The sequence below is a fragment of the Citrus sinensis genome, chromosome 4 (assembly GCF_022201045.2).
Source record: "Citrus sinensis cultivar Valencia sweet orange chromosome 4, DVS_A1.0, whole genome shotgun sequence".
Taxonomy (NCBI): Eukaryota; Viridiplantae; Streptophyta; class Magnoliopsida; order Sapindales; family Rutaceae; genus Citrus; species Citrus sinensis.
This window is the reverse complement of record NC_068559.1, coordinates 15,417,745-15,443,435: the sequence shown is the minus strand read 5'-3', so window position 1 is coordinate 15,443,435 and position 25,691 is coordinate 15,417,745. Positions and strand designations below refer to the sequence as shown.

At 35.9% G+C, this 25,691-nt stretch overlaps 3 protein-coding genes across 3 annotated transcripts; 2 read left to right on the top strand and 1 right to left on the bottom strand.

Annotated features, from left to right (window-relative positions):
• The first annotated feature begins 159 nt into the window (after nucleotides 1-159).
• LOC102617704 (probable trehalase) lies at nucleotides 160-3,715 on the top strand. The gene is made up of 11 exons (XM_052440108.1): nucleotides 160-1,028; nucleotides 1,165-1,284; nucleotides 1,537-1,652; nucleotides 1,765-1,865; nucleotides 1,955-2,064; nucleotides 2,227-2,299; nucleotides 2,393-2,571; nucleotides 2,695-2,768; nucleotides 2,899-2,998; nucleotides 3,095-3,308; nucleotides 3,405-3,715. Exons 1-11 carry the CDS (start codon nucleotides 379-381, stop codon nucleotides 3,489-3,491), a joined length of 1,824 nt encoding a protein of 607 aa, XP_052296068.1. The 5' UTR covers nucleotides 160-378; the 3' UTR covers nucleotides 3,492-3,715.
• A 10,096-nt stretch (nucleotides 3,716-13,811) lies between these two features.
• LOC102617985 (phragmoplastin DRP1E-like) lies at nucleotides 13,812-23,098 on the top strand. The gene is made up of 15 exons (XM_006485304.4): nucleotides 13,812-14,120; nucleotides 14,218-14,281; nucleotides 14,767-14,874; nucleotides 15,960-16,061; nucleotides 16,477-16,527; nucleotides 16,643-16,704; nucleotides 17,152-17,242; nucleotides 17,357-17,421; nucleotides 19,043-19,237; nucleotides 19,347-19,466; nucleotides 19,558-19,628; nucleotides 21,433-21,658; nucleotides 22,104-22,154; nucleotides 22,239-22,610; nucleotides 22,759-23,098. The coding sequence occupies exons 1-15, from the start codon at nucleotides 13,983-13,985 to the stop codon at nucleotides 22,885-22,887; spliced, it is 1,845 nt and encodes a 614-aa protein (XP_006485367.1). The 5' UTR covers nucleotides 13,812-13,982; the 3' UTR covers nucleotides 22,888-23,098.
• A 24-nt stretch (nucleotides 23,099-23,122) lies between these two features.
• On the bottom strand, nucleotides 23,123-25,217 carry LOC102618265 (haloacid dehalogenase-like hydrolase domain-containing protein Sgpp). Its single transcript, XM_006485305.3, has 5 exons — nucleotides 24,996-25,217; nucleotides 24,210-24,324; nucleotides 23,850-24,001; nucleotides 23,508-23,769; nucleotides 23,123-23,418 (listed from the first exon to the last, which is right to left on the bottom strand). Exons 1-5 carry the CDS (start codon nucleotides 25,028-25,030, stop codon nucleotides 23,242-23,244), a joined length of 741 nt encoding a protein of 246 aa, XP_006485368.1. The 5' UTR covers nucleotides 25,031-25,217; the 3' UTR covers nucleotides 23,123-23,241.
• Between the last annotated feature and the right edge of the window lie 474 nt (nucleotides 25,218-25,691).

The window sequence follows — 25,691 nt, the reverse complement described above, 5'->3', positions numbered from 1 at the left end:
TTTCAACTTACTTCTAAATGTTCAAACTCACAAGAGTATGGTTGTAAAACTTTTTTTATTTTTATTTTTTTTAATAGTGAAAAAGTTAACTGATGAGTCGTTGACTTGGGCAATAGCATTTCTTAAATAATAAATAAACAAAATTAATAGCCAAAAGAAAGTTTCAGTTTAATATGTCAATGTCTGATCACGAATGCTAACAAACAAATGATAGAACAAAATTAGCCGTTTGGAATCAGAAATTAGAGTCAATTCAATTCTAGTGACTAATCTTTCCACAAAACGAACAAAACCCGTTTACTTCAGTTGACATTCCTTTTACGTAGAAACCCACCATGTCTCCTAAGCAACAATCCCTCTCTTCATTCATCTCCAATCATGTGCATGGCGTCTTTTCATTCTCGTAGCAGTAACAATAACGGTAACCACCCCGCGTCCTCTTTCTCTCTTTTGTTGTTGTTTTTGTTGCTTGCATCAGTATCAGCATCAGGGACTGTCGCAAAAGCTATCTCACAGCCAACCACAGGCAATTTTGACAGAGGCCCCGTCGTACCCACAACCCCGTTGGTCACTTTCTTGGAGCGTGTACAAGAAACTGCTCTCGCAACTTTCGAACAAAAAGACTTTGATCCAAAACTTTACGTTGATTTGTCGTTGAAGTCCAATCTTTCCACAACTGTTACCGCTTTTCACAAGCTACCGAGAAATGCAACTGGGTCAGTTTTGGTTCCTGATTTCAAGGAGTTCTTGCACGAATATTTTGATGGTGAAGGAGACGATCTTGTGTACGCTGAACCACCAGATTTTGTGCCCGAACCAGATGGGTTCTTGCCTAAGGTGAAGAACCCTCAAGTGAGAGCATGGGCTCTTGAGGTGCATGCTTTGTGGAAGAATTTGTCTCGGAGAGTTTCTGGTTCGATATTGAACCGGCCTGAGTTTCACACTTTGCTTCCCCTGCCTCGACCGTTTGTTATTCCAGGTTCCCGGTTTACAGAGGTCTACTATTGGGATTCATACTGGGTTATTAGGTTAGTTTTTGTATTTGTTCTATTTTTTTTTTTTCAATGCCAGTTCAGTGACGTTGAAGAAATTTTTTTTTTCTCTAATGTCAAGTGCTTTTGTGCTGCTAAATTTTTTTATGGGTGTGATTCAATGTGCGTATAGGGGCTTGCTAGCAAGTAAGATGTATATGACAGCGAAGGCAATTGTGGCCAATCTCATTTCTCTTATTGATACATATGGTTATGTTCTTAATTGTGCGAGAGCTTATTGCACCAATAGGAGGTAATGCTTCTTCTTGTGCTATCTTACTTATTTTGGCTCCAACATCTATTGTATTAGTTACAACTGTCAGATCATGCTTCTTCGTCATTTTGTTTCCCATCAGACCAAAGTTTTAGGCATAGCTTCTGCAGTATCTTCTGCATTGAATACATGTAAAATGTTCCCATCTTTCTGACCATGTATCGTATATGCTTTCTTTTGAATCTGTGCACCATGCTTGCTATTGACATGGCATGGGTTCATGTCTTGCAGCCAGCCTCCCCTTCTCAGTGCAATGGTTTACGATATTTACAATCGAACTGGTGACTTAGATTTGGTCAAAAAGGCTCTCTCTGCCCTGCTCAAAGAACATCAATTTTGGAATTCAGGTATACTGAATACATACTATTTACATAAATAGTATCCTCCCCTGCGCAAGATTCGTTTCTTTGTTTGCTTGAACGTAATTATATAGCTGATATACATGTTAATGTATTGTAGGAATACATAAGGTCAACATCCAAGAGGATCATGGTAGAAATCATACATTGAGTCGGTATTATGGAATGTGGAACAAACTGAGGCCTGAATCTTCAACCATTGTATATTCTTCTTTCCATCAGAATTACCTGAGCATGAGGTGCGAAAAGAAATTTTATTAGGATAAGTTTTAACTTCTTTCCTCTACCAGGATAAGGCGCATGCTTCTAAGCTCTTGAATGCTTATGAGAAAGAGCAATTTTATCGGGAATTGGCTTCCACTGCTGAATCGGGATGGGATTTTAGTACCAGATGGATGAGGTAATTAATTATCTTGCATCAAACCAGTATCCGTTAGGAAAAAAATGACATAATTAAGATCAGTTGGAGAAAAATTCATTTCCTCTACTGTGTGATTCAATTAATTAATTATCAGACAAAACTCAGTTGACAAATTTATGGAGTTTAATTGTCTTCTTGCAGGAATACTTCAGATTTCACCACATTGGCAATAACATCAATATTACCTGTTGATTTAAATATATTTATACTCAAGGTAAAAGTCTTTGCCTTCTTAGTAAGTCTAGAGACTTGGAAGTCCATCCATTTTTTCCCCCCATATTTAAGTGATGTTTGTATGTTGATCCAGATGGAACTTGACATTGCCTCGATGGCACAAATTGTTGGAGACAATAGAACTGCTGAGAGTTTCTTGAAAGCTGCTCAAGCAAGAAAACAGGCAATAAACTCTGTTTTCTGGAATGAAGAAAAGGGGCAATGGCTGGATTATTGGATAAGTAATGGAACTAGCAGCCAGGTGATTACCTGAATGTGACGCTTATTAGCTAAGACATAACTTCCTCAGCTGTTCTTCCTCCTCCTCCCCCCCCCCCCCCCCCCCCGGCCCGAATTTTATCACTCTAACACGTGTATTGTAGGAATGCAAAAATTGAAAGGTTCAAACCAAAGTAATAATGCATTTGCCTCAAACTTTGTACCCATATGGATTGATTTATTCAACTCTGGTTTGTAACCCTAACTGGCTATAGAAGTATGCCTTTTAATAAATAGGGATTCTTAAGTTGAATAATTGATGAATACTGAGAATGCTTTAATGAGAGTATTGTTTATTCTGAAGCCTTTTATGTTATCCAGATACTTGTATAGTGGAGAAAGTCAAAAAAAGCTTTCAAAGTTCAGGCTTACTCGGTGCTGCTGGAATTGCAACTTCTTGGACAAGATCAGGAGAACAATGGTAATAATTAATTAGTTACAAATTCAATGTTAACATTTGAATTGGATTTTTCTTTATATTTGTTGGCTATTACTTAATGTTACCAATATGAAACAGGGACTTTCCTAACGGCTGGGCGCCACTTCAACACATGATAGTAGAAGGTTTGGCTAAGTCAGGATCACAAGAAGCAAAGTCAATAGCTCAAGACATTACTATGAGGTGGATCAATAGCAATTATGTTGCATACAAAGAAACTGGTGCTATGCATGAAAAATATGATGTTGAAAAATGTGGAGATATTGGAGGTGGTGGTGAATACATACCCCACGTAGTATATAATTGTTTATTCTTTCAAGTTTATCTATTAAACTTAGGTGCCTAACAATGACCATCTATGTACCTCATTTGCTCTGATGAATTACAGACTGGTTTTGGTTGGTCAAATGGAGTCGTATTGGCGTTCTTGGAGGAGTTTGGATGGCCAGAAGATCTGAAGATAAGTTGCAATTGAGTTATGCACTGAAGAGATGAGCTTTGACTTAGTTTATAATTACCAAACTAATAATCCCGGATTCCCTCCCTTCTTTTTCCTGTCTTGTCAATTCTATTGAAAATAGGAACTGGATACAATATGTAGATTCATATTATGCATTTTCTAGCAAAAGAAAGCAAACTATTCTTACCTGATGGTTAATCGAGACGCTGAGCAAATTAATAAAATTTCAAATTGGTGTCCTTAATTTGTGCTGCTGGAATTGCAACTTGTTTAGCAGCCGAATCAGAATAACGGACCAACAGTGGTAATTAGTAACATCTTCAACATTCACGTTGAATTATATGTTTCTTGTGCATTTGCATCACTTTATATGGATCAGCAATACAAACACAAACATGGACTTTCTAAATGGTTAATCTTTTAGAGCTCACTAGTGCTTTCCTCCCACTAATAAATTTTAAGTAGTAAAGATTAGGTTTTTGATTATGACACTAATTTATGCTGGATTTGCTTTCTAGGACTAGTTTGATCATGGAGAGCCTTGAGTTGACAGCTAAATAATGTTCTATTCCAAAACAGGTGGGGTTAGTTGCCTAATTGTTAATAAGTTTCTGTCAACATCTTGATTAAGGAACTGACAAATTAAAGCTAAAAAAAAACATAATTTATTTAACATTGGATGACTCATATATGGCATCTTTATGTGTGACTCATTTCATCACAAAGAGATTTTGCCATTAAGGACCTACTTAGTGGGTGATGGTGGGTCAATGATAGATACCTATATCTTTTCTTTTTAATTTTTCCATTGATAGATCCTCTGTAATCATAGAGGATGACAACAATATTCTAATTTAAGTGTGTAGCTTAGTAAGATTAGCATTATGTATATCTTGTTTGTAATTTTCTTGAGAAAATAAGAACAGAAAGCCGAAACTTATTATGCATGATTAAAGAAATTCACTAAGGTATCAATTGGATTCCCGATTGTGATATCATTTGTTACACTATAACAAATCCTACTTTTTCTGGAAGCCATATACTATCAAATTCAATCATTTTGAGCATGCATAATGATAATTGATATGATAAATTCATTATATATATATCTCAAATTATTTGTACCATGCAAACATTATAACTTTTCTAAAGTGCTTTATTGATTATTAGTACCTTTTGTTTCACTAATTAATTTGGAATGTCGCCAATTTTTAGTTTCTTTTATTATTTCTTTGCCAACCTTAATTATTATTAAAGAAACCCATTATCAAGATATATATGCAATAACATTTAAAATTCAAGCTGCAATAATATTCGAATGAAGGAGGTGGAAGGATGATTATAGCATCAGCAAGCCAAAGATTAATTTAAACAAAGAGATTGGAAATCATAAACCCTAATTTTAAGGGATAGGGACCCTGCAAGATTCGGGGCCAACTAATTATTAAGATAAGTTCCAAGCAGAATCATAATTAAGATTTAATTGTTAGGAAATCCTTCAGCAGACACGATAATGATCACACAGGGACACCAAAATTTACGTAGTTCAACTTTTAACCTATGTTCACAGGTAAAAACAGAAAGAAATAGTTTACTAATGAAAATGAGTTACAAATATTGTACTATTTTGTCTCACAACTCAAAACCCCAATACACCCAAACTCTAAAAAATACTAAAGTTAGAGTTTAAAGCTCTCAACGCTCTCAACCTACATCTATTGATACTCTCACTTGAATTGAATAAAAAATGGGATGATTGAAGAGGAAATGAAGCCTCAATTTATAGGAAAGGTAATGCCCAAAAATCAATAATAGTGGGTATTAAAATAATATTTTTTTTTTTCAACTTTCTATTTTGGTGCCAAAGTCAAAAGTTACATGCCTTCCACTTACTCATGTCTCCCACTTAGTGCTTGTTTGGTATGGCTTATTTAAGAGCCATAAGTGCTTATTTAAGAGCCATAAGTGCTTATTTAATCGTATAAGCACTTTTTAAAAATTTTCATGGTGTTTGGTTATTTTTTTAGTAGAGTTTTTTTAGCTTAAATAAGCTAATTTACCTCTACTAGTAAAAGCCCAAAATTTGAGCTTTTGGGAGTAGAGGTTATAGAGCTTTCCTAAAAATATATAATATAAAAAAATATCATACAATTTAATGGTTCAAAAGTACTTTTTTTATTGACAACCAAACACCCAATGACTTTTTGTCCAAAAGCTCTATTGGTATAAGCTCTACTGCTATATGCTCTACTGTTATAAGCTCTATTTAATAAGCTGTACCAAACGGAGCCTTTCTGAACAACTTTACGTCAAGAGCCAAAAAGTACATGCTAAGTACATACAATGTTTGCCACGTAGAATTATTTGCCACATGCATGGACATGTTTAACATTAATTAAGACTGATTTATTGGAAAATTCAATCTATCTTTTAATTAATCCCTTGTTCATTAATTTGAGTAGATTTTCTGTAAACATAATAACATAAAAATAAAATAAACAGAGTTTTAAAACAATTAATAGTAATAATAATAATAAAAACAAAAGAGTCTGTGGGGGCTGCTGCTGATCGATGTACTGGAAATTGTAGGATTAGGATGTGGGCTCGATGTACTGCATCGAGTTTCTGCCCGGCGGAATCTATTGTTACGTCAATGTCTTTCCCATGTGCATGGTTTGAACAAGTTTTAGTTGGGACCTCAATTTGTTGTACTTTGGTCTCAGCACAGCAGCCATGCCCATGCATTTATCAATTTCTTTTATTTATTCGCTAATGATACGATTGATATTATTTTTATTTTATTTTATTGCAAAAAGTCTTCCTGCCTAGTAAGTTTTCTCATATTGTGCGAACTGTTATCCCTCAAATCAAACAATTGAAATTGAAATTAAAATTAAAATGGATTGTTTGATATGATCGGAGTTCGGAGACAATCATGGATAATAAACAGATGCCCGCCCGCCCGTACACCAAAACCATTGCAGATCGCAGGTCATTTTTATTACCAAACAAATACACAGCATTTGTGATAGGCAATTGGACCGTATATATAGGTCAGTAGCATTATTTAGCAAAATCTTTGTGTGAGAAGTATTATTTGTAAGTAGACCATTTAGATACTGTTCATGCATTGCTTTCAATTTTCCTTCGCTCCTCCATACCCAGCTGATAAGGAAGCCCTACAATTTGCTTTTGCCCATTTCATAAAAAAATCATTTTTTTTTTTTGATATGAAACTGTCTCTTTCATTTCTCAAACTCAGAAAACAAACACAAAAAGGTTTTTGGAATATTATCCAGCCATGAGACAAAACTATCTTGTTCTAGAGCTGCTTTAGCTAATGAATGAGCTACTCCATTACAATTCCTTGATTCATATTGAATTTTGGCCTGTTGCAGTCTCTTGATCCTTTCTTGGATTTCAGAAATGATCCAAAAGATTTCAGTCCTTGTGCTTTTTCTGTTAAGAACTAAATCAACCACCTCCTGCGAATCTGTCTCTATAATCAAAGGCATGCATCCTGCACTTTCTGCAATTTCCAATCCCAGCTTTGTAGCTTCAGCTTCAGCAAATGCCACACTACCACTGAAAGTCGATGGCTTCATGGCTGCTGCCACACACTTTCCTTCAAAGTTCCTTATGACCACTCATAAACCCTCTTTATCTTGCTCTTCTCGCACTGCAGCATCTACATTCACTTTAAAGTGCCCTGCTGGAGGTGGTTTCCACTGTTGACTGCTAATGGCTTTCTTTCCCAGATTTGATTGTAACTCAGGCTGCCTGATTTTTTTGTATGAATTCACCACAGCTTCAGCTCTTGCAACTGATAGATGGGGATCTTCCATGTTGTTCCTGAGAATATGAAGATTCCTTGAGTGCCAAACTACCCAGCATAAAGCAAATATCAGTTCCATATCAGTTTTGCATTTCTTTTTGGCCATTTCTATCAACATGCTGGCCATATCTTCGCATCTAGCCTCCCTGATTTCACTCCCATGGTCTGTAAGGCTCCATATCTTTTGAACAAATTTGCATTTAAAAATAGCATCAGCCATCATCTCCTCTGTTCTTTGACATCTCTGACACCAGGGGCTTTGTAACACATTTCTTCTCCACAAATTGGTTGCTGTTGGCAGAAGGTTTTTGACCATTCTCCACATAAAAATTTTTATTTTTTCTGGTAGCTCTGTATTCCATATTATGCTCCATGAAGTTTGGTTTCTCTTTGAACTGCTTGGCTGATCAGGAAACTTTTGATTTAGTGCCACTTGATATCCACTCTTAACTGTGTATTCCCCCCTTTTGTCAAAATGCCATTGTGGTTGATCCGGGCTGGGATTCCTGGGAAGAGGAATTCTAAGAATCTGTTGTACATCTTCCTCCACAAAGCTTTGTTGAACCAACAGCTCCTTCCATTGATTTTCCACATCTATAAGTTCAGATACTGTCGACTCCAGTGGTAGCTTTGGAAGAGAGAAAGGTTTGAAAGTCTTAGGTCTTGGGATCCAGCGGCTGTGATATATCTAAGCACTCCTCCCATCGCCAATTCTCCATCTCAGCCCCTCATTTATAATTTGCTTCCCCCACAGAATACTTCTCCATATGAACGATGGATTTGATCCCAAATTTGCCTTTAAGAAATCAGTACCTTTGAAGTACCTGGCCTTTAACACCTTTGCCACCATTGAGTTAGGGTTTTATATGATTCTCCACCCCTGTTTCGCCACCAGTGCTTGATTAAAACAAGTTAAATCCCTGAACCCCAGACCACCTATGCATTTTGCTTGACACAAACTTTCCCACTTGGCCCAATGAATAGACCTCTGGTTTTGTTTCGATCTCCACCAAAATCTTGCAATGGCCCTTTGAATATCCTCACATAGCCCCACTGGTAGCTTAAAAACGCTCATGGTATAAGCGGGAACTGCCTGCGCAACAGCTTTTATCAACACCTCTTTTCCTCCTCTGGAAAACATCCTTGATTGCCAATTAGATATTTTACTCAGCACTTTGAGTTTTATGCTGTTGAAAAAATTTAGCTTCTTTCTTCTCACTATAGAAGGCAACCCCAGATATTTTTCATGCTGTGACACTACTTGTAGCTAGAACAAGTTTTTTATTGCAGTTATTTGTGCCGGTTGAGTCCTTCCGCTGAAAAACATGGAGGATTTTTCATAATTGAAAATTTATCCTGATGCCTCAGCATAGCAATCAAAGATTTTCTTTAAGTTGGAGCAATCTTCGAAAGTGGCTCTTGTGAAGATTAAACTGTCATCTGCAAAGAGGGGGTAACTAATTGATAGCTCTTTACTGAAACTCAGCCCCTTGATCAGCTTATTTTCCTCAGCTTGAGTCATCATACTTGAAAAGACCTCTGCACACAATATAAATAAGTATGGGGATAGAGGGCAGCCTTGTCTAAGCCCTCGTTGAGGTTGAATTAGCCCTTTGGGTGCCCCATTTATCAAAACTGAAAATGAGGGAGTGGTGATACATCTCATGATTAGATCTACCCAATTTGATGAAAACCCAAGCACCTCCATTGCTTGCTTTAAAAACCTCCACTCTACCCGATCATAAGCCTTGCTAACATCTAATTTTAAAGCTACCCAACCCCTTTTTTTCTTTTACTAAGCCTAATTTTATGTAAACACTCATACCTAATGATTATATTATCTGTAATGAGTCTGCTTGGGATGAATGCACTTTGAGTATGTGATATTACAAGATGCAACATTTCTTTTAACCTATTAGCTATAGTCTTCGCTACTATCCTATAAATGACATTGCATAAGCTAATAGGTCTAAAGTGACCCACTCTCTTAGGCTTTTCACACTTGGGAATTAATGCAATATAAGTGTGATTTAAAGGGGCAATATTACCTCCTTCGTTGAGGATGTGCAGATATGTAGAAATGACTCATTCGCTGACTGTATTCCAGTGTTTCTGGAAAAAAAACAGCTGGTAAACCATCAGGGCCAGGAGCTTTTGTTGGGTGCATCTGTTTCAAGGCTGCCATAATCTCTTCCTCCGTGTACACTTGGTTCAGCTGCTCGTTCATATTCTCTATCACTCTCTGAGGCATGTTCTTGAAAGCTTTCTCCAGCTGGCTATCCGTGGGATGTGTTGAGGTGAAGAGGTCTGCAAAATACTCACAGAAAACCCCTTCAATCCCTTCAGTCTCTTCTGTCCATCTGCCATTTTCGTCAAGGATCCCTTCAATTGTATTCTTCCTCTTCTTAGCTGAAGCTTTGGAATGGAAGAATTTTGTGTTTTTATCGCCCTCTTTTAGCCACACTGTTCTGGATCTTTGTCTCCAATAAATTTATTCCTCTAACAGAATTCCATCAATCTGCTTTTCGATATTCTTGATTTCTTCCCCACTCTCATACAGTTCCCCACATTCTCTCTTGCTCTGCAGCTGCTGGAGCAGATTATCTAACTTCTTTTTCCTTCCTTCAAATTCAGCTTTGCTCCAAATCTTTAATTCTGCCATGGAACTTCTTGCTTTCTCCTTGAACTGCATTACAGGGTTTTCACCATCCCATCCACTCATTTTTCACAATCTCTTGACACCTCTCATATGGACTTCACATGTCTTCGTAATGGATGCGCGTAAAAAACCTTCTGCTATACTTACTTCCTTTGTTTTTTTCCACCACGTCCTTCATCACTGGGTTGTGATCTGATGTCCATGTTGTTAAGTGTATAGCCACATTTTCTTGAAACACCTTTCTCCAATTTTTACAGCTTAAGAATCTATCCAGTCTTTCCTCCACCATTTGAGACCCAAACCACCTATTTGACCATGTGTAAGGGTATCCTTTGTAGCCTAAGTCATTTAAGCCACAAAATTTAAGAGTTTCCCTGAATTCATTTACTGTTAAAACACTCCTATTGTTCCCTGTTTTCTCACTTAGATGCGGGATTTTATTAAAATCCCCGAAACAAAGCCAGGGCAATGAGGAGAGTCCTACTAATCTTTGCAACAGCATCCATGTATGGTGCTTTTGATCTGTTTCAGGGTGGCCATATATACCCGTACACCTCCAATAACAACCATTTTCAGTATGAACAACAGCATCAATGTGGTGCTTGCTACATGATTTAATATCCACAATAATTTCATCATTCCAAAGCAAAGCCAAACCACCTCCTAGGCCACTTCTATCGATAGTAAAACAATTGGAAAAATTAAGTTTCTTACCTTTATCCACCATTTGCTTAGACTTCAGCTTTGTCTCACAAAGAAACATCATCTGCGGTCTATACAAGCAGAGAATTCTTTGAGCTTCTTGGAACGTTCGATCATTCCCCAATCCCCGAACGTTCCAGCTGATTATCTTCATTATTGTCGGCGGGGCTGGTAGCCAGCCTTCGCCATTGATTCTCCTATGAACATTTCATCAGCTTCATTTCTTTCATTGCTCTACACCTCTAGCATCAATCTGCATTTAGCCTTTGGAGATGCTGATATTACTGCTTTCATTGGGCTTTCTATCTTTTTTCTTTTTGTTTCGGGACTGTCCCAAAGGATTTCCTCACTAGACCTTTTCAATGTTTTTGGTCCATTATTGTGGCTAGTGAATTTTTTTGCGTGTCTGGCTTGCAGCTTCCATTTGCATCTCTTTTGCTTTGCTCTACTTGCTCCTGGCCCATCTCCTTCTTTCGCATGTGCTTTTTGGTTATCTAATAATGGGCTTGTTTCTATTAGGGCACCTTTCTTTAGGCTAAAGATACTCAGCCTATTGTCCTCTTCCTGTTGGTGCCTTTTTGATTTTTCACCTTCCGCTTCCCTCTCAAATTGCTTTTCCTTTCCCACCTCAAGTTGACTTTCTCCCACTGCCTGATTTTCTCCTACTGTCTCTGATTGCATTCTGCTGTTACGATTTGACATTCTTGGGAAAGCCCCCCTTGTGATGGTTCTTGACCCATACCCGTTTGGCCTGACTTTTGGATTACTCCATCAATTGTCTCCGGGTTCCCTTGTTCACCTTGAACCCCCGTTGTTGTGTAATCTTTACTTGTCTGCCCTTGGTCTGTTCTACCATTTTCTTTTCTTCTGTTTTGCTTCATTTGTTCCGTTATTGTTGGGGCTTTCATCCATGGTCCATATGCCATTTCCTCACTCCACTGGTTTTTATAGTTGGTGCATTCTCTGTATTGATGCCCCACATGCCCGCAAACGTAACAAAAATATGGCAATCTTTCATACCTTACCGGCATTGTAATTTCCTTTTCTTCGCCCCCTTCCTTTGTTGTATCCTCCCATTCTTCTTCCTCTCCCCTATCCATTTTGTCTTCATCCTCTTCCTACTTCAGATATAGAGCTTTTATCAGTGGTTTGGTAATGTCCACCGAAATATGAAGCCTAATATATTTACCAAAACATGCTCCTGTAATATCTGTGGCAACCTCTTCCACCCTTCCAATGGCTTCACCCAGTTCCCGTATTGTCTCCTTGTTCATGCACATGATGGGTACATTGAGTATTTGAACCCAAAATGAAACATGAGTAAAAGCTTGTTTTGTTATCTCCCCTATACCTGCTGGCTCTGTTAATACAATTAAAGCTTTATCAAAATGCCACGGACCCCCTGCAAAAATTTTTCGCTTATCAGCTTCGCTTCCAAATTGAAAAATGAAAACATTTTCCCCTAGCTCTTTGATTTTAACATCCTTCATCGTTTTCCATACAGGGAGCAGAGCAGCTTTAAAACTTTCTTTTTTCACTTCTCTATTTAGCAACACTTTTCCAACCAAGCATCCCGCAAGGATCTTTTCCCCATTTTCCTTCATTTTACTTCTTAGAGTTACTTTCCCTCTTTTGTTTCCATCCAGTGATATTGCTTTACACTTCTTTATCAGTTCTACTGTGTCCATCTGCACCTTCAAACTATCTGACTGCTTATTCACTCCACCTCTCCAAACGAACTTAAGCTTTTTTCTTTTGACAAGTCACTAAGAATAAATAAACTGGAAGAAAGATCTAAAGCTAAGAAAGACTTAGCCTTAAGACCCCTTAAAAGCACCCAACACTTGGTGGGTCAGTTTGAAGAGTCATTGCGACCCACTCATAAGCTCCCATTCTGTTTTTCAAGGAAAAATGAGAAAGGAGACCCTCCTATTTTGCTTTACTTCGAATACACAGATTTTCTTCACTTTTCATCTCTATCCACTCCTCCTTGTACTCCTTATAAAAAAATCATTGAATTTGCTTAATCCATCCCACTGTTCAACTTTTTAAATTCCTATCCTTTTCGCTTTTAATTTATTGCTTCAATAATTAACTTCTTTTCTTGTTTCCCAATACGGCAATAATAGTCAATCATCTTGAAAGCAACGTCTACATAAACTCAAGATTCGTCCCTCTAAACTTATGCGGTTATGCCCCTGCCCTATTGAACTCAGTCTACTACTAGGGTCCATACTTGTCTTTTCCCATGATGAATTATATAGGACAATAAAAAGCCGTGTATGCCCTTCCTTTGGCCTTTAGGGATAAAATAATTATTTTATTTAAATTTTTAGTGTCGAAATGATTGATTGATATAAGTTTAGAATAAAAAATAATGTAAAAAATATATCGAAATTTTGTAGAGGTGTGTGTGTTTATATATATATATATATATATGACAAAATAAAGATGGTATAAAGATAATTTCTTTTTTTTTTAATAATTAGGTTGCTTGAGTAATTTTTCAATAATGGATAAAAAAATACATACTTACAGTATTGACATTTGTATTTTTCTTTTGGATAAACTTTGATTTACCCTCTACTTACTGTGACAATCTTTGCTTTACTCCTAAAAGTGTAAAAACATTAATTTTCTTCGATTTATTGTTAAGAAAATAAAAAAGTAATTTATCAACACCATCACCATTTACAACTATTTTTTAAATAAAAATGAGAATAAATTGAAGTTTCTAAGTTTTTGAAAAAAAAAATTAATTATCATTCTATCTTAAAGGATAATTTAAAATTTATCCTTTTCTTTTCAACTTAATCTATTCCGGGGAATTAAACCCACTGTGGGATTCTTAACCATAAACCCTTGACTAGCTCAACTATCAATATTTTTTTGCTCTCTCAATTATTTTTAACTTTTTGTTTGGGCACTTGTTCAAAACAAAAGAAAAAACTTTTTTTTGCACGTCAATGATCTTTGACCGTTGGTTTTTTTGTAATTTAAAATCCAAGGGTCCACCTTTCAATAAGAAACTGACAAGCTTCAACTCAAAATTCAAAATTCAAAACGAGCCTGCTGACGTGTCGCATTTATATGACATCCTACTGCCACTAACGCGACCAACATTTCATTCTGAGATATTTGAGGCCCACACACATCCACTTCTTTTCAAGTAAAAAATATTTTCAAAATAGCTTTTTTTATTCTCCTACTCGTCACTAGTTTCTTCGTCTTCTTCTATTCTCTAGCAGTAATCAGTTCAAATTCGAAAGAACAAACCGGTAGCCTTTTGGAAGAAAGAGAAATTGAAATAATGGCAACAATGGAGAGCTTGATAGGGTTAGTTAACAGGATACAGAGAGCGTGTACAGTACTCGGCGACTACGGCGGTGACTCTGCTTTGCCTACACTTTGGGAGGCTCTTCCCTCTGTTGCCGTTGTCGGTGGCCAGGTCCTTTTTTTTTTTAATTTTTGTCTTTTTGCTTTGCGGTTTATAGCTTCGAAGTGAATTTGGTTTGATTTTGTCAAGTGTTTGGAAACGAATGCAGAGTTCTGGAAAGTCGTCGGTGCTGGAGAGCATTGTCGGACGAGATTTTCTTCCTCGAGGATCAGGTTGTTATAAGCTTTGAATTTTGATTTCCTTTGTTTTTGTACTGTTGTATTCTGTTTGGTTGGTGAGAAAATTGAAGAGATGGAAAAGGGAAATGCTTTTTAGTTTTTAATTATTTAAATAATGATAACTTTTGGTCAATTTAAGTCAAACTCTTTTAAATAATGATAACTTTTGGTCAATTTCACTCAAACTCTTTTCAAACAAGCTTGTACTCAGTTTTGACTCTACTGTCGAAAAGGGAAAATTGAAATGTGAGATCAAACTCTTTAAGTCAATAGCTTCGGAGAATTGAACAAGTGAACTCAATTAAAAGATGTCTAAATCAAAAGTTACATTAGTTGAATTCCTGCTTCGTTTTAGGAAAACTGGAACTAAAGCATATCATAATCAAAAGATTTTAAGTGATCTTGGAAAATTTATGTGCATGCAAATGAAGAAAATAACTTATAATTTTTGGTTCTGAAGTATTTTGTGTAATTTTCAGGTATTGTGACAAGGAGGCCTTTGGTGCTGCAATTGCACAAGACAGAGCCTGGGCTACAGGAGTATGCAGAGTTCCTTCACTTGCCAAAGAAAAAGTTCACCGATTTCTGTAGGTTATTTGCATGCCAGTGTTATGATATGTTTGCATTTGATTAATCTTACTCTATGTTTTTTTCTTTTTCTTCTAAATGAGCTATTTGATGCATTTGGTTATAGTTGTGATGTAGTCTCTGGTGTTAATTTATGATTATGTTCATTTTTTTGAAATAAAGTGACCTTGATTTCACGTAATTGAGAATTTTATGTGAATCAGGAATTTACAGTTCAGGAGTTAATGGAGCAAGTTTCTAATTTACGCACATATTTCATGTATTGTAATTGGTATTGGCTTTCTTCTTTGCAAATTTGTGTACTAGTTGCATTTAATCCTTGTATCATCCATCTCCATTTGCTGAAAGTTTCTTTCTTTGAAATATGTTTCACGTGTTCTATTAGGTGCTTCTTGGTGATGGTTGCAAAGCAACTCTTAAGTGTGATTTTGGGTAATCAGATGTTTCATCATTGGCCTTTAGAAGTCTTGATGGCCTTAATATTTCAAATATTTTTAAGTTGTAAGGTTTTCTAAAGCTTTGTATATGTTTTCTGTGGATAAATATGAGAAGCCTACTCTGCTATTTGCGAGGTAAAACTGTAATTATCACTTCTCTGGTAATGCATAAGCCATTTGGTAGGAGGTCCAACTACAGTAGTGTTCATGCTAAATACTACACAGCCAATTTGAAATACAGGAGTGTACAAAACCAGTATCTTTTTGCTTATGATTATGACATATGAAATATTTTTTATATTGATGTCTTAACAATGTTATATTTGTATGTTTAATTGTTGTCAATTTATCAAGTTGTTGGTTAGATGCTCATAAATTCAAACAATGATTTCTAGTTAATATCTTTCTTTTTATGCAATTTTTATAGAATGTGTGAACCTGATATCATTTTAGGTTGCCTACTTAGTTCTGTACAAAGTATGCATTGCACTTGCAATTTGCATAAAACTGTATGCTTCCAAATTGATGCAGCAACAGCTATCTTTTGGTTCATTCATTACACATACACAAAAGTAACTGGTTGTATGCCATTTTATATTCTAATTCCAATTAGTATTGGTTGTTTAATTTTCAAATTCTTTTTGCAGCTATGGTTCGGAAAGAAATTCAAGAAGAAACTGATAGAGTAACTGGGAAATCAAAACAAATTTCTCCAGTTCCCATCCATCTTAGTATCTATTCCCCAAATGGTATGGAATTTCAAATATGAGATAGGTTGCGATCTTTATGTTGAGTGATCATGCACAAATATCACCGGTAGTATCAGTTTATTATAACTGATCAGTTTGCATATATTACTGTCCACAATTTGTATGGTTTAATTGGGCTTTGGATATTCATAACAGTTAATTGGTGCATGTTCACTTCTCTCTTTTGGTGATAGAAATATTTGTTTACTATTTCATGCAATCATCTCTCATATGATTGTGCTTCAATATCTACTTTCATTTTAGGTTCTTACACCACCCAATGTCTTTCAGTGTTCTCAAGTTTTTCTAAAGTTTAGCTATTTTTAGACTTTTACCTCTTCATAGGCATTTTGCAGTTTTATTGCCGATAATTAGTTATTTGATCCCTGATGATTGTGGCTTTATCTTTTTTCAGTGGTCAACTTAACACTCATAGATTTGCCGGGTATAACAAAGGTTGCTGTAGGTATGCCTTTTTCGTTATTCCTCTTGTTTTCTCCCTTTACAGCAACATACCATGGTAAAAGATGCTTGCAATGCATTTGTCAGTTTTGAAAATTATTAATGTTTTTAATTGACAGAGGGGCAGCCAGAGAGTGTCGTCCTGGAGATAGAGACAATGGTTCGTTCGTATATTGAGAAGGTAATGGGAAATTGTTTCCTTTTCTTCATAATTTGTCAACCATATTTACTACCTGAAGAGAAATTTTCCTGTAATAAATAGTTTAAATCGAGCATTTGCTTTATTAGTCATGCTATTACTGAGGTCAAATCTTCTTCATTCATTGAAGGTTTGACTCTGAGTGACTTGTTTCACCATTTGCGAGTTTTTTTTTTTTTTTTTGGCCTGCTTTTGTTGTCTAGAAAACTGATCTATTCTCCTCCTGGGGATTTCCTCAATGGTAAAGGATATTAGCTTAGGACTTACTTTTGAAATCCTAACCAAATAAATGGAAAATTTATATAATTGTCATTCTATGTTGGTGATGCCAAATCCATGTTAAAGTTTTGAAATTTCATCTTCAAGTTTTTGATAAGTTTTGTTTCTGTTCCTCTTTCAACGGATCAATATCTGGTTCTTTCTCTGTAGCCAAACTGCCTCATTTTGGCCATAACTCCAGCCAATCAAGATCTGGCAACATCAGATGCTGTCAAACTCTCTAGAGAAGTTGATCCAACTGGTATATGTTTCCCTCATTTTTTCTAGTAATAGCCAAATTCAACATTATAATAAAGTGTAAATTTATAATTACCAGCTTGCATTTTCTTTACATCAAAATGCATGTTTTTTGCAGGTGAGAGGACATTTGGTGTGTTGACAAAGCTTGATTTGATGGACAAAGGAACAAATGCTTTGGATGTAAGCTTTCTTATATGTGTTAAGACTACATTTTTGAGCTTCAGAATGGGTAACTTGGACTTTTGATTGTGCTTTTTCAATCATAAAAAAGGCATTCAACTGGTAAAATGGAAAAAGGGGCGTGATCTAAGATCCTAACCTTTCAATTCTAGTTGCGCTTGTTCTATGCCTAGTATTTGGTACCAAAAAGCCAACATGTTTCTTTCTTGTGGTTAATTATATTTCTGTTTCTCTGATGTATCTATAGTTGTTTGACAAGGTCTAGCATGTTTGCCTTGAATCTTTATGAACAACCAATAATGATGATATGGTGCTTTAATGCATTCTCTAAAAATACAAAAACAATATCAATTGAATTGCAAACTTTTGATGAATTTCTGCGTCCAAATCGACTAGTCTTGTCCTTGAATGTATCCTAAATATTTGTTTGATCTGTCAAGTTGATCATCTTTGATCAATGACACTGTGAATGTGATGCGCATTTTTTGATGGTACAGAAAACAAAAATAACCCTGGGAATATGAATTTGGAATTATTGATTTCTCTGTGGCACCAAATGTGCTATCAAACTATTCTCTTAAATCTTATTGCCTGGTGACTGTTGCTTTTATTTTGATAAGAAGCTAAAAAATGTATTAATAAAGATGTGAAAAACTGACAGTGGACCAGCTGTTCATTCAGGAATCAAAGGCACTATTTTTGTTACACCAAAGCATACTCAATCACCCCTATACAAGGTTAGAATCGGTTATAACTCTTGATCCCAAAACCCCATCCCAGATTAGATGTATGAAGAAAAAGGATGAATCTTGAAACTCCTTAGAAACTGAAGCCCAAATTGAAGAAAGAAAACAAACTCTATCAGACAGTTCTTTAGCATTATCTATACTTTCCCCCTCAAAAATACAAACATTTCTTTCCTCCTGCATTACCCAAAACAGTGCTGCTACTGCTCATTTCCAAAGAGTTTTAGCCTTTGTTCCCCTACCAAAAGCAAAGGAATTCTCCATTAGAAGAGAACAAGAACCCGGATTGACTCCAAAAAAATTAGCTCTTTGCACTGTTACTGAAATGCATAAAAAGACTATGAAGTTGTGAACTTGTGGTATCATTATCAATCTGCCTAGTGATTCCAAGACAATGAATTTTTGGGTATTCAAAAGGACAAATATTGCTATTGAAATATGTCCTTTACATACTCTGTTGCCCTGCGTAATCATTCCTTTTTGGTCAATGGATTAGAACTCTGTCGTATTAACTTTTTTATGGTGCATGAATATACTTGCTTAGAATCTGCTTAAGAATTCTTATCTGTCTACTTGATCCTTTTTTCCCTTCACACACGAGTGATGATTTGGTCACCTCTTTCAGAAGATCTTCATGCAGTACAATCAGAACAGATGTGATGAATATTGTTATTCATGAAAAAATATTTTTATTTGCATTGCTTGAAAAACTGTCTGTGCATTGTTTGGCGTTTTACTGATCTCACATTTATTGTATTTGTTTTCTACAGGTCATACCTTTATAGTATTTGTTTTACGAATGTGTTTATTCTTTTCCTCATTCATCTTACTCCAATTTGACCTCTCTCTCTCTCTGTGCCCCTTGTCTGTTGAAGATTCTTGAAGGGCGTTCTTATCCACTTCAACACCCTTGGGTTGGAATTGTGAACCGTTCACAAGCTGATATCAATAAAAATGTGGATATGATTGCTGCTCGACGAAGGGAGCATGAGTTTTTTGCCACCAGTCCTGATTATGGACATTTAGCCACCAAAATGGGTTCTGAATATCTTGCAAAGCTTCTCTCAAAGGTTTCTTTGCTTTTGTTTTTGCTCCCACTTTAATTTTTAGATGTGCAGTTCTTTCTGCTTTTGGTTTCTAATTGTTTCTGATTACTTGTTAAAATTGGTTTGTTGTCAGCATTTGGAGTCCATAATTAAAAGCCGCATTCCTGGCATCACATCTCTAATTAACAGAAGCATTGATGAACTTGAATCAGAGTTGGACCATCTTGGTAGACCTGTTGCTGTTGATGCTGGGGTGGGAGCTTTCCTATGCACCCATTATTAATGATGTTGGATAATCAGTGGGGCTCAGATATTAACTGTTATTGTTTTATGTTTTGTATCAGGCCCAGTTATATACGATCTTAGAGTTATGCCGTTCATTTGACCGGATATTCAAGGAGCATTTGGATGGAGGGTATTGCATATCTCATTTCTTCTCAATTTCCGTTTTATAAACGTAAAAACTGTCCCCATTTGGCACATGGAAGCACAATAGATATGTTTGTGTTTCATTTATAATTGCATCACCTAGCAATAATCATGTCCTTATAAGCATATTTTATCTTTGCCTATGAACTACTAAAGTAAATAATAATTTCTGACCTGCAGAGATCTTACAGTCGTACCTGGTCATTTTTTATGAATAGCTTGAATAACAGAAAATTCTCAACCACTGTTGGTTAGTTTTAACATGATTGTGTTTCTTCCTTTATACATTTGCTTTCGTTTTCTGATGATGCTTTGCGTTATTCTCTTTATATGTGATTATTGACTGTTTTGACCGGAGCATATGACACTGAGGCTCATAATGTTTTCTTTTTAGCTATCATTTGCAATAGAGAACTTTTTAAAGGAAATGAACTTTGTCGTCGTGAAATTTTTCAGGTATTTTGTATGTACAAGAATATTTATAGGCAAGAGGATGCCAACAATGATGCCAAAAATTAATAAATGACTAACTTTTGTGAAGATTGGGGGTAACTATTAGTGATTGACAATGAAAGGGATGAGGACAATTTAATAGCCAAATCTTATTCGGGGAGGGGACTGTCATGGCAGAAATCGCTACGGGGATGAAGACCTTGATGGACTTTCCTCATTTGGGGGGAGGGTACAGGGACAATATTATATCCAACTACTTATTCAAGAAAGGGATGGGGACAATTTAATACCCAAATTTTATTCGGGGAGGGGAAGGGGATTTGGTGAGATCCCCTCCTCGTTTCCCCATTTCTATTTTTAATTTTTATTTTTATTTTATTTCTTCTAAAATTTTTAGCGAATACATTTAAAATTTAAATTATAAGAGCATGGATGTAAATAACAAATATCATAATATTTATAAAAAATAATATATATATAATAGCTAATATAAAAACCTGAACATTGATGAAGATAATATTGTTGAAGATTTATTTATACCATGTAACCATTATGGATGTGTTCAACTTAACGCTCTAATTTTGCTTTATTTCATAGATTATCTTGTAATTTTGACGACATTGAATTAGTTTGATGGAAGTGATTTTAATTTAGTTTATTTTGATGTTTTTGTGTTGGTAAGATAGTACATTTTCTTACTTTAACATGATTAAATCAAATTCGGAAGATAAATTATCAATTACTTAGAGATCGGGTACCCTTGGGATACCCTTTATTATTCACGGATCCCCATACCCTCCGTTCAAGCAATTTCAAATGGGATGGGAAGGGTATGGGAATATAAACAGAGCATGGGGAATGGGTATGGTGACCTCCCCTTCCCTCCCTTCCCCTCCCATTGCCATTCCTAATGGTGGTCATTGTTAATCAACCAAAATAGGTTAATAGTGTCATTGGAGGTTGGTGATTGGGATGGTCATCAGAAAAGATCATTGTTGATTGACCATGGCCTTTTTGAAGTGATAATGGTAGGTAGTTATCTGATAACTATTAAAAGGACTAGGAAATTGAGATTTTCAAACGAATCCTGGAAAATTACTTGTGAAATTTAAAAATCTTAAGCCATTTTACTAAATTCAAGCTTGATTATTTATGGGCTTGAAAGATATTTTTAATTTGCATATTTTCCGACATCTTGACACTTGGCCATTTCTATTACCAAGAACCTAGTATTTACTAGTATATATTGTGATGGCCTGTGGAAGCTGCATTTAGAGTTTTTATTTGATCATCCTCTAATCCTTTTTTTTTTTTTTAATACCATTGCTATCTTTCAGACGACCTGGTGGTGATAGGATTTATGGAGTTTTTGACAATCAACTCCCTGCTGCTTTGAGAAAGCTTCCATTTGACCGCCATCTGTCACCGCAAAATGTAAGGAAAGTTGTTTCAGAAGCAGATGGGTACCAACCTCATTTAATTGCACCTGAGCAAGGCTATCGGCGGCTCATTGATAGTGCCCTTAACTATTTCAGAGGCCCAGCTGAAGCATCAGTAGATGCTGTAAGTGCCCTTGGTTTTATCTTATTATGTGATTTAACCCCATGAATGGGCATATACAAAAGAAAATTAGTAGATGCTGCCTTTATTTACGCATACATTTGGTGATTGGAATTGGAGACGGTAAGTTCTTTCTAATTTTTAAAATCAAGTGCTGAGTCTTGGATATGAAGTTATTTTATGTCGATAGTTAGGGTTATTTGATTTTAGAACATGATGCAATCAGTCCAATGGAAGTAGTCTTCAGAGTGATGGTCATAGTGGATCATTACATCCAAACTTGAAAATGACATCAATTTAAATTAATGTTTTGAAAAAAGTTTGCTTGCTAGCTACTGAGAGTATATAGAATTTTTTACCATTGTGGAACTTTTAGAAACTTTTTACGTTGCTATCTTAAAAATCTGGCTTGTCATAGAATCTCTCATTTGACTGCTCTGAATTGCAGGTTCACTTTGTTTTGAAGGAACTGGTAAGAAGATCAATTGGGGAAACTCAGGTCTGGAATCAGGAAACCTTAGTAAATTTGTAACACCTGTTTCTATTTGTAGACCATCAAAGTTGACACTCTGTAATTGGACAGGAGTTGAAACGCTTTCCAACTCTCCAATCTGAAATAGCTGCAGCTGCCAATAAAGCATTGGAGAGGTTCCGTGATGACAGTAAGAAGACAACTATGCGATTGGTGGAGATGGAATCCTCATACCTGACTGTGGACTTCTTCAGGAAACTTCCTCAGGACATTGAGAGGGGTGGAAATCCCACAGCCCCATCAGCAGCAGATCGATACACAGAGGGGCACTTCCGCCGCATTGGATCAAATGTTTCCTCTTATGTTGGTATGGTGTCTGAGACACTCAAGAATACCATTCCTAAAGCTGTGGTTCATTGTCAAGTGAAGGAGGCCAAGCGATCTTTACTGGATCACTTCTATGCACAACTGGGCAAAAAAGAGGTACTTAACAGTTGCTTCCTTCCCCATCACCGGCACTTTTTTCTTTCAATTGACTAACACAACTGGGGCATTGTTAAGTTCCGTCCATGCTATTGTAATATTTTCTATTCATCATTCTTGAAGTTTGATAATTTTTGTTTCTGTTTAGGGCAAGCAACTTGCTCAATTGCTGGATGAAGATCCTATGTTGATGGAAAGAAGGCAACAATGTGCCAAGCGGCTTGAGCTATACAAGTCGGCCAGGGATGAAATCGATTCCGTCTCGTGGACACGATGAGGTGTCAAGAAACATACAAAAAATTCCTTGTGATATAGCTAGAGGTTGAATCAAGCGACGTTGTTTCGATTGACAGATTCTAAGACTTGCTGGTGTTTTCAAATTAAAATTCTGATATATCGTTGACAAAGTTTCCTAGTTGGACTGAGTTTTATTTTTTGTATCCATATTCTTCTATTATATAAGAAGCTGCTGAAAATTCTATTCTAAATTGAAATTTCCACTGGAAGAAAAAAGGGGTAAATATTGTCTCATGTGGACTATTATTAATCAGAATTTGTACTTCAAATGAAACATTAAACTTACAAAATCAATTAGTGTGATATTATGCTGAGATGTTTAATACTTAAAACGTCAAGCATCCTTATTCTTATCAAGCTCTTCCAAAGCCGCCCACAATTTTGGATCGTCATAATCCTTTATTAGAAAGGTAGGATTTGCTTCCAACAGAACGTGTTCAGGATTTCTTGTGGTTAGACCGACAACGGGCAGACCAGCTGCTACTCCTGCTTTGATTCCTGAAACAGAGTCCTGGCCAAACAAAGACACATTGAATATACAGAATTCAGATAGAATCCATGACAAATAATTTTAGAAACCGACTCGAGAAGAAGGCAGACCTCAAATACAAATGTGTGATCCTTTGAGACCTTGAGCATTTCAAGAGCCTTCAAGTAGGGGTCTGGGAATGGTTTGGCGTGCTCACATTCATCCCCAAGAATAACAACCTGAAAGAAATCTGATAGGCCAAGTTTTGAGATCATGAGTTCAGCATTTTCTCTCGGAGCATTTGTAACAGCAGCTCGTTTCAACCCACGGTCTTCAATCCACTTCTTCACTTTATCCAGGCCGCTTATAGGCTTCAATTGTTCTGATGCCAATCTGTTTCCGCAATAGAATATGTTAGAGGCTGAAGCTTGAAAAAATTCACAGAAGTTGTAGAGGAATGTTCTTTTTCTTACTTTCGGAACATGGCTTCCTTGTCCTCACAGAACTTCAAGCCCCTTGGCAGATCATCAGGAAAAAGAATCTTGGCAATATCAATATTATGCTTGCCGGCAATATTTTCAACAAAAAAGTCCTCCGTTATTGGGACTCCATCATTAAACCCAATCTATTAAACACTTCAGTTTTAGTAAATCCCTCAAAATAATTCAAGAGTTATAAGACAGTCTGCTCATAACACATACAATAAACAAGAAGTTTTGGACAAAAATAATTATGCTGTATTTCAATTTTCTGTACAAGCAACGCAAATGTGATTCAAGGAAATAGTAAGAACATGAATTAAAAAAGATTGAAACAAAAATTTCTAAAATTACCTCTTGAAGCATTTCACGGAAGGCATAATGGTGAAGAGGATCCGAATCACAGAGAGTTCCATCCACGTCGAACAACACTGCTTCCAGAGGAGCAAGTTTAGCTAGAGCATCTTTGCTGCAGCACAAAATAAAGGCAAAAACAAGGTCAAAGCAAGGTATATATTCTCACAATCAGAAGGGCATAAGCTCAAACATCGAGTGATAAAGTTTGCAAAAGATTCTAAACCCTCAACCACCATGGCATGAGCAAAACAAGAAGGTAACAACTTTTGCAGTACAATTATAAAAGAAAATCAAACGATTGTTATCCTTTTCATAATAATTAAAAAAAAGGGGTGGACAATCTTAAATCAAATATTTAGTCTCTTGCCTCCTCAAATTCCAACTCGAGTGACCAATGGCTCACCCAGAAAAGCTACTTAAGAACCATTAGCAAAGGCAAATCAAATGAATAGTTTTGGGTTTAGAGATGGCATCAAAGGAAATCCATCCAAACATAATTCAAACAAAAGACTGATTGGAAAGGCAAGTCAGTGAGGGACTAATTACATTAACGACAAAACTAACACAAACACAAGATCTTCCTCAACACCAATAAGAACAAGCAATCCACATTTAACATTGAAGCACATATAAATTTACCCAGTTGATGCGTATAAATAAAACCATAAAAAAAGACGTACAAATAATTCACAGAAGCTCCTATATTGTTCATACATGAAAATAATGATCAAATCAGGGCAGAAAAAAGAAAAATGGCAACAATTAAAATAAATAAACAAATACCTCTCCACAGAATTTTCGCCAGTTGAACATGTCATTGTAGAATATCTCTGTAGAAACTATGAATTTTTTAATCAAATGGGTTATTGGTTGCAAATTAAAGAGAAGATGGTGGCTTATTATTTATATATAGACATAAAGAGAGAATCTACCGCAGCATCAAAAATAGAACCTGATGCAATGCAACAGACGCTAGCGAGGTTGTGGTGTCAGGAGGACAAAACAAAGAAGTGATTGTCCTTCTTTGTTTAATTATATTTAATTCCCACTTTTGCTCGTGGCCAAATTATTAAGAAATGACCAAAATTTCTCATTATTATACTTTTCTCCCTGAAGTATTTTAATTTTGACAATGCAAGGTTTAATATGGTCCTACAAATTAATATTATAATGAGAACAAATAATGGGTATCGTCACAATCATACAACAATGGTACATTCGATTTGTACTCTATTATAAATTGAATGTTAATATAATATCTAGTAAAGTGCTTCAAGTGAGTTTGCATTAAAACATAAATTATTACTCATAAATTCATAAATTCATTGAACGACAACTACGATGTTTTGTTTTTTGTTTTTTGTTTTTGTTAAAAGAATAAACTTTTAACTTGAATTGGCATAAATCGTTGCATGCCATTACATATTAATTTTGATAAGTCTGTATGATGGCTAAGAATGGTAGCAGCAGCATGTTCTG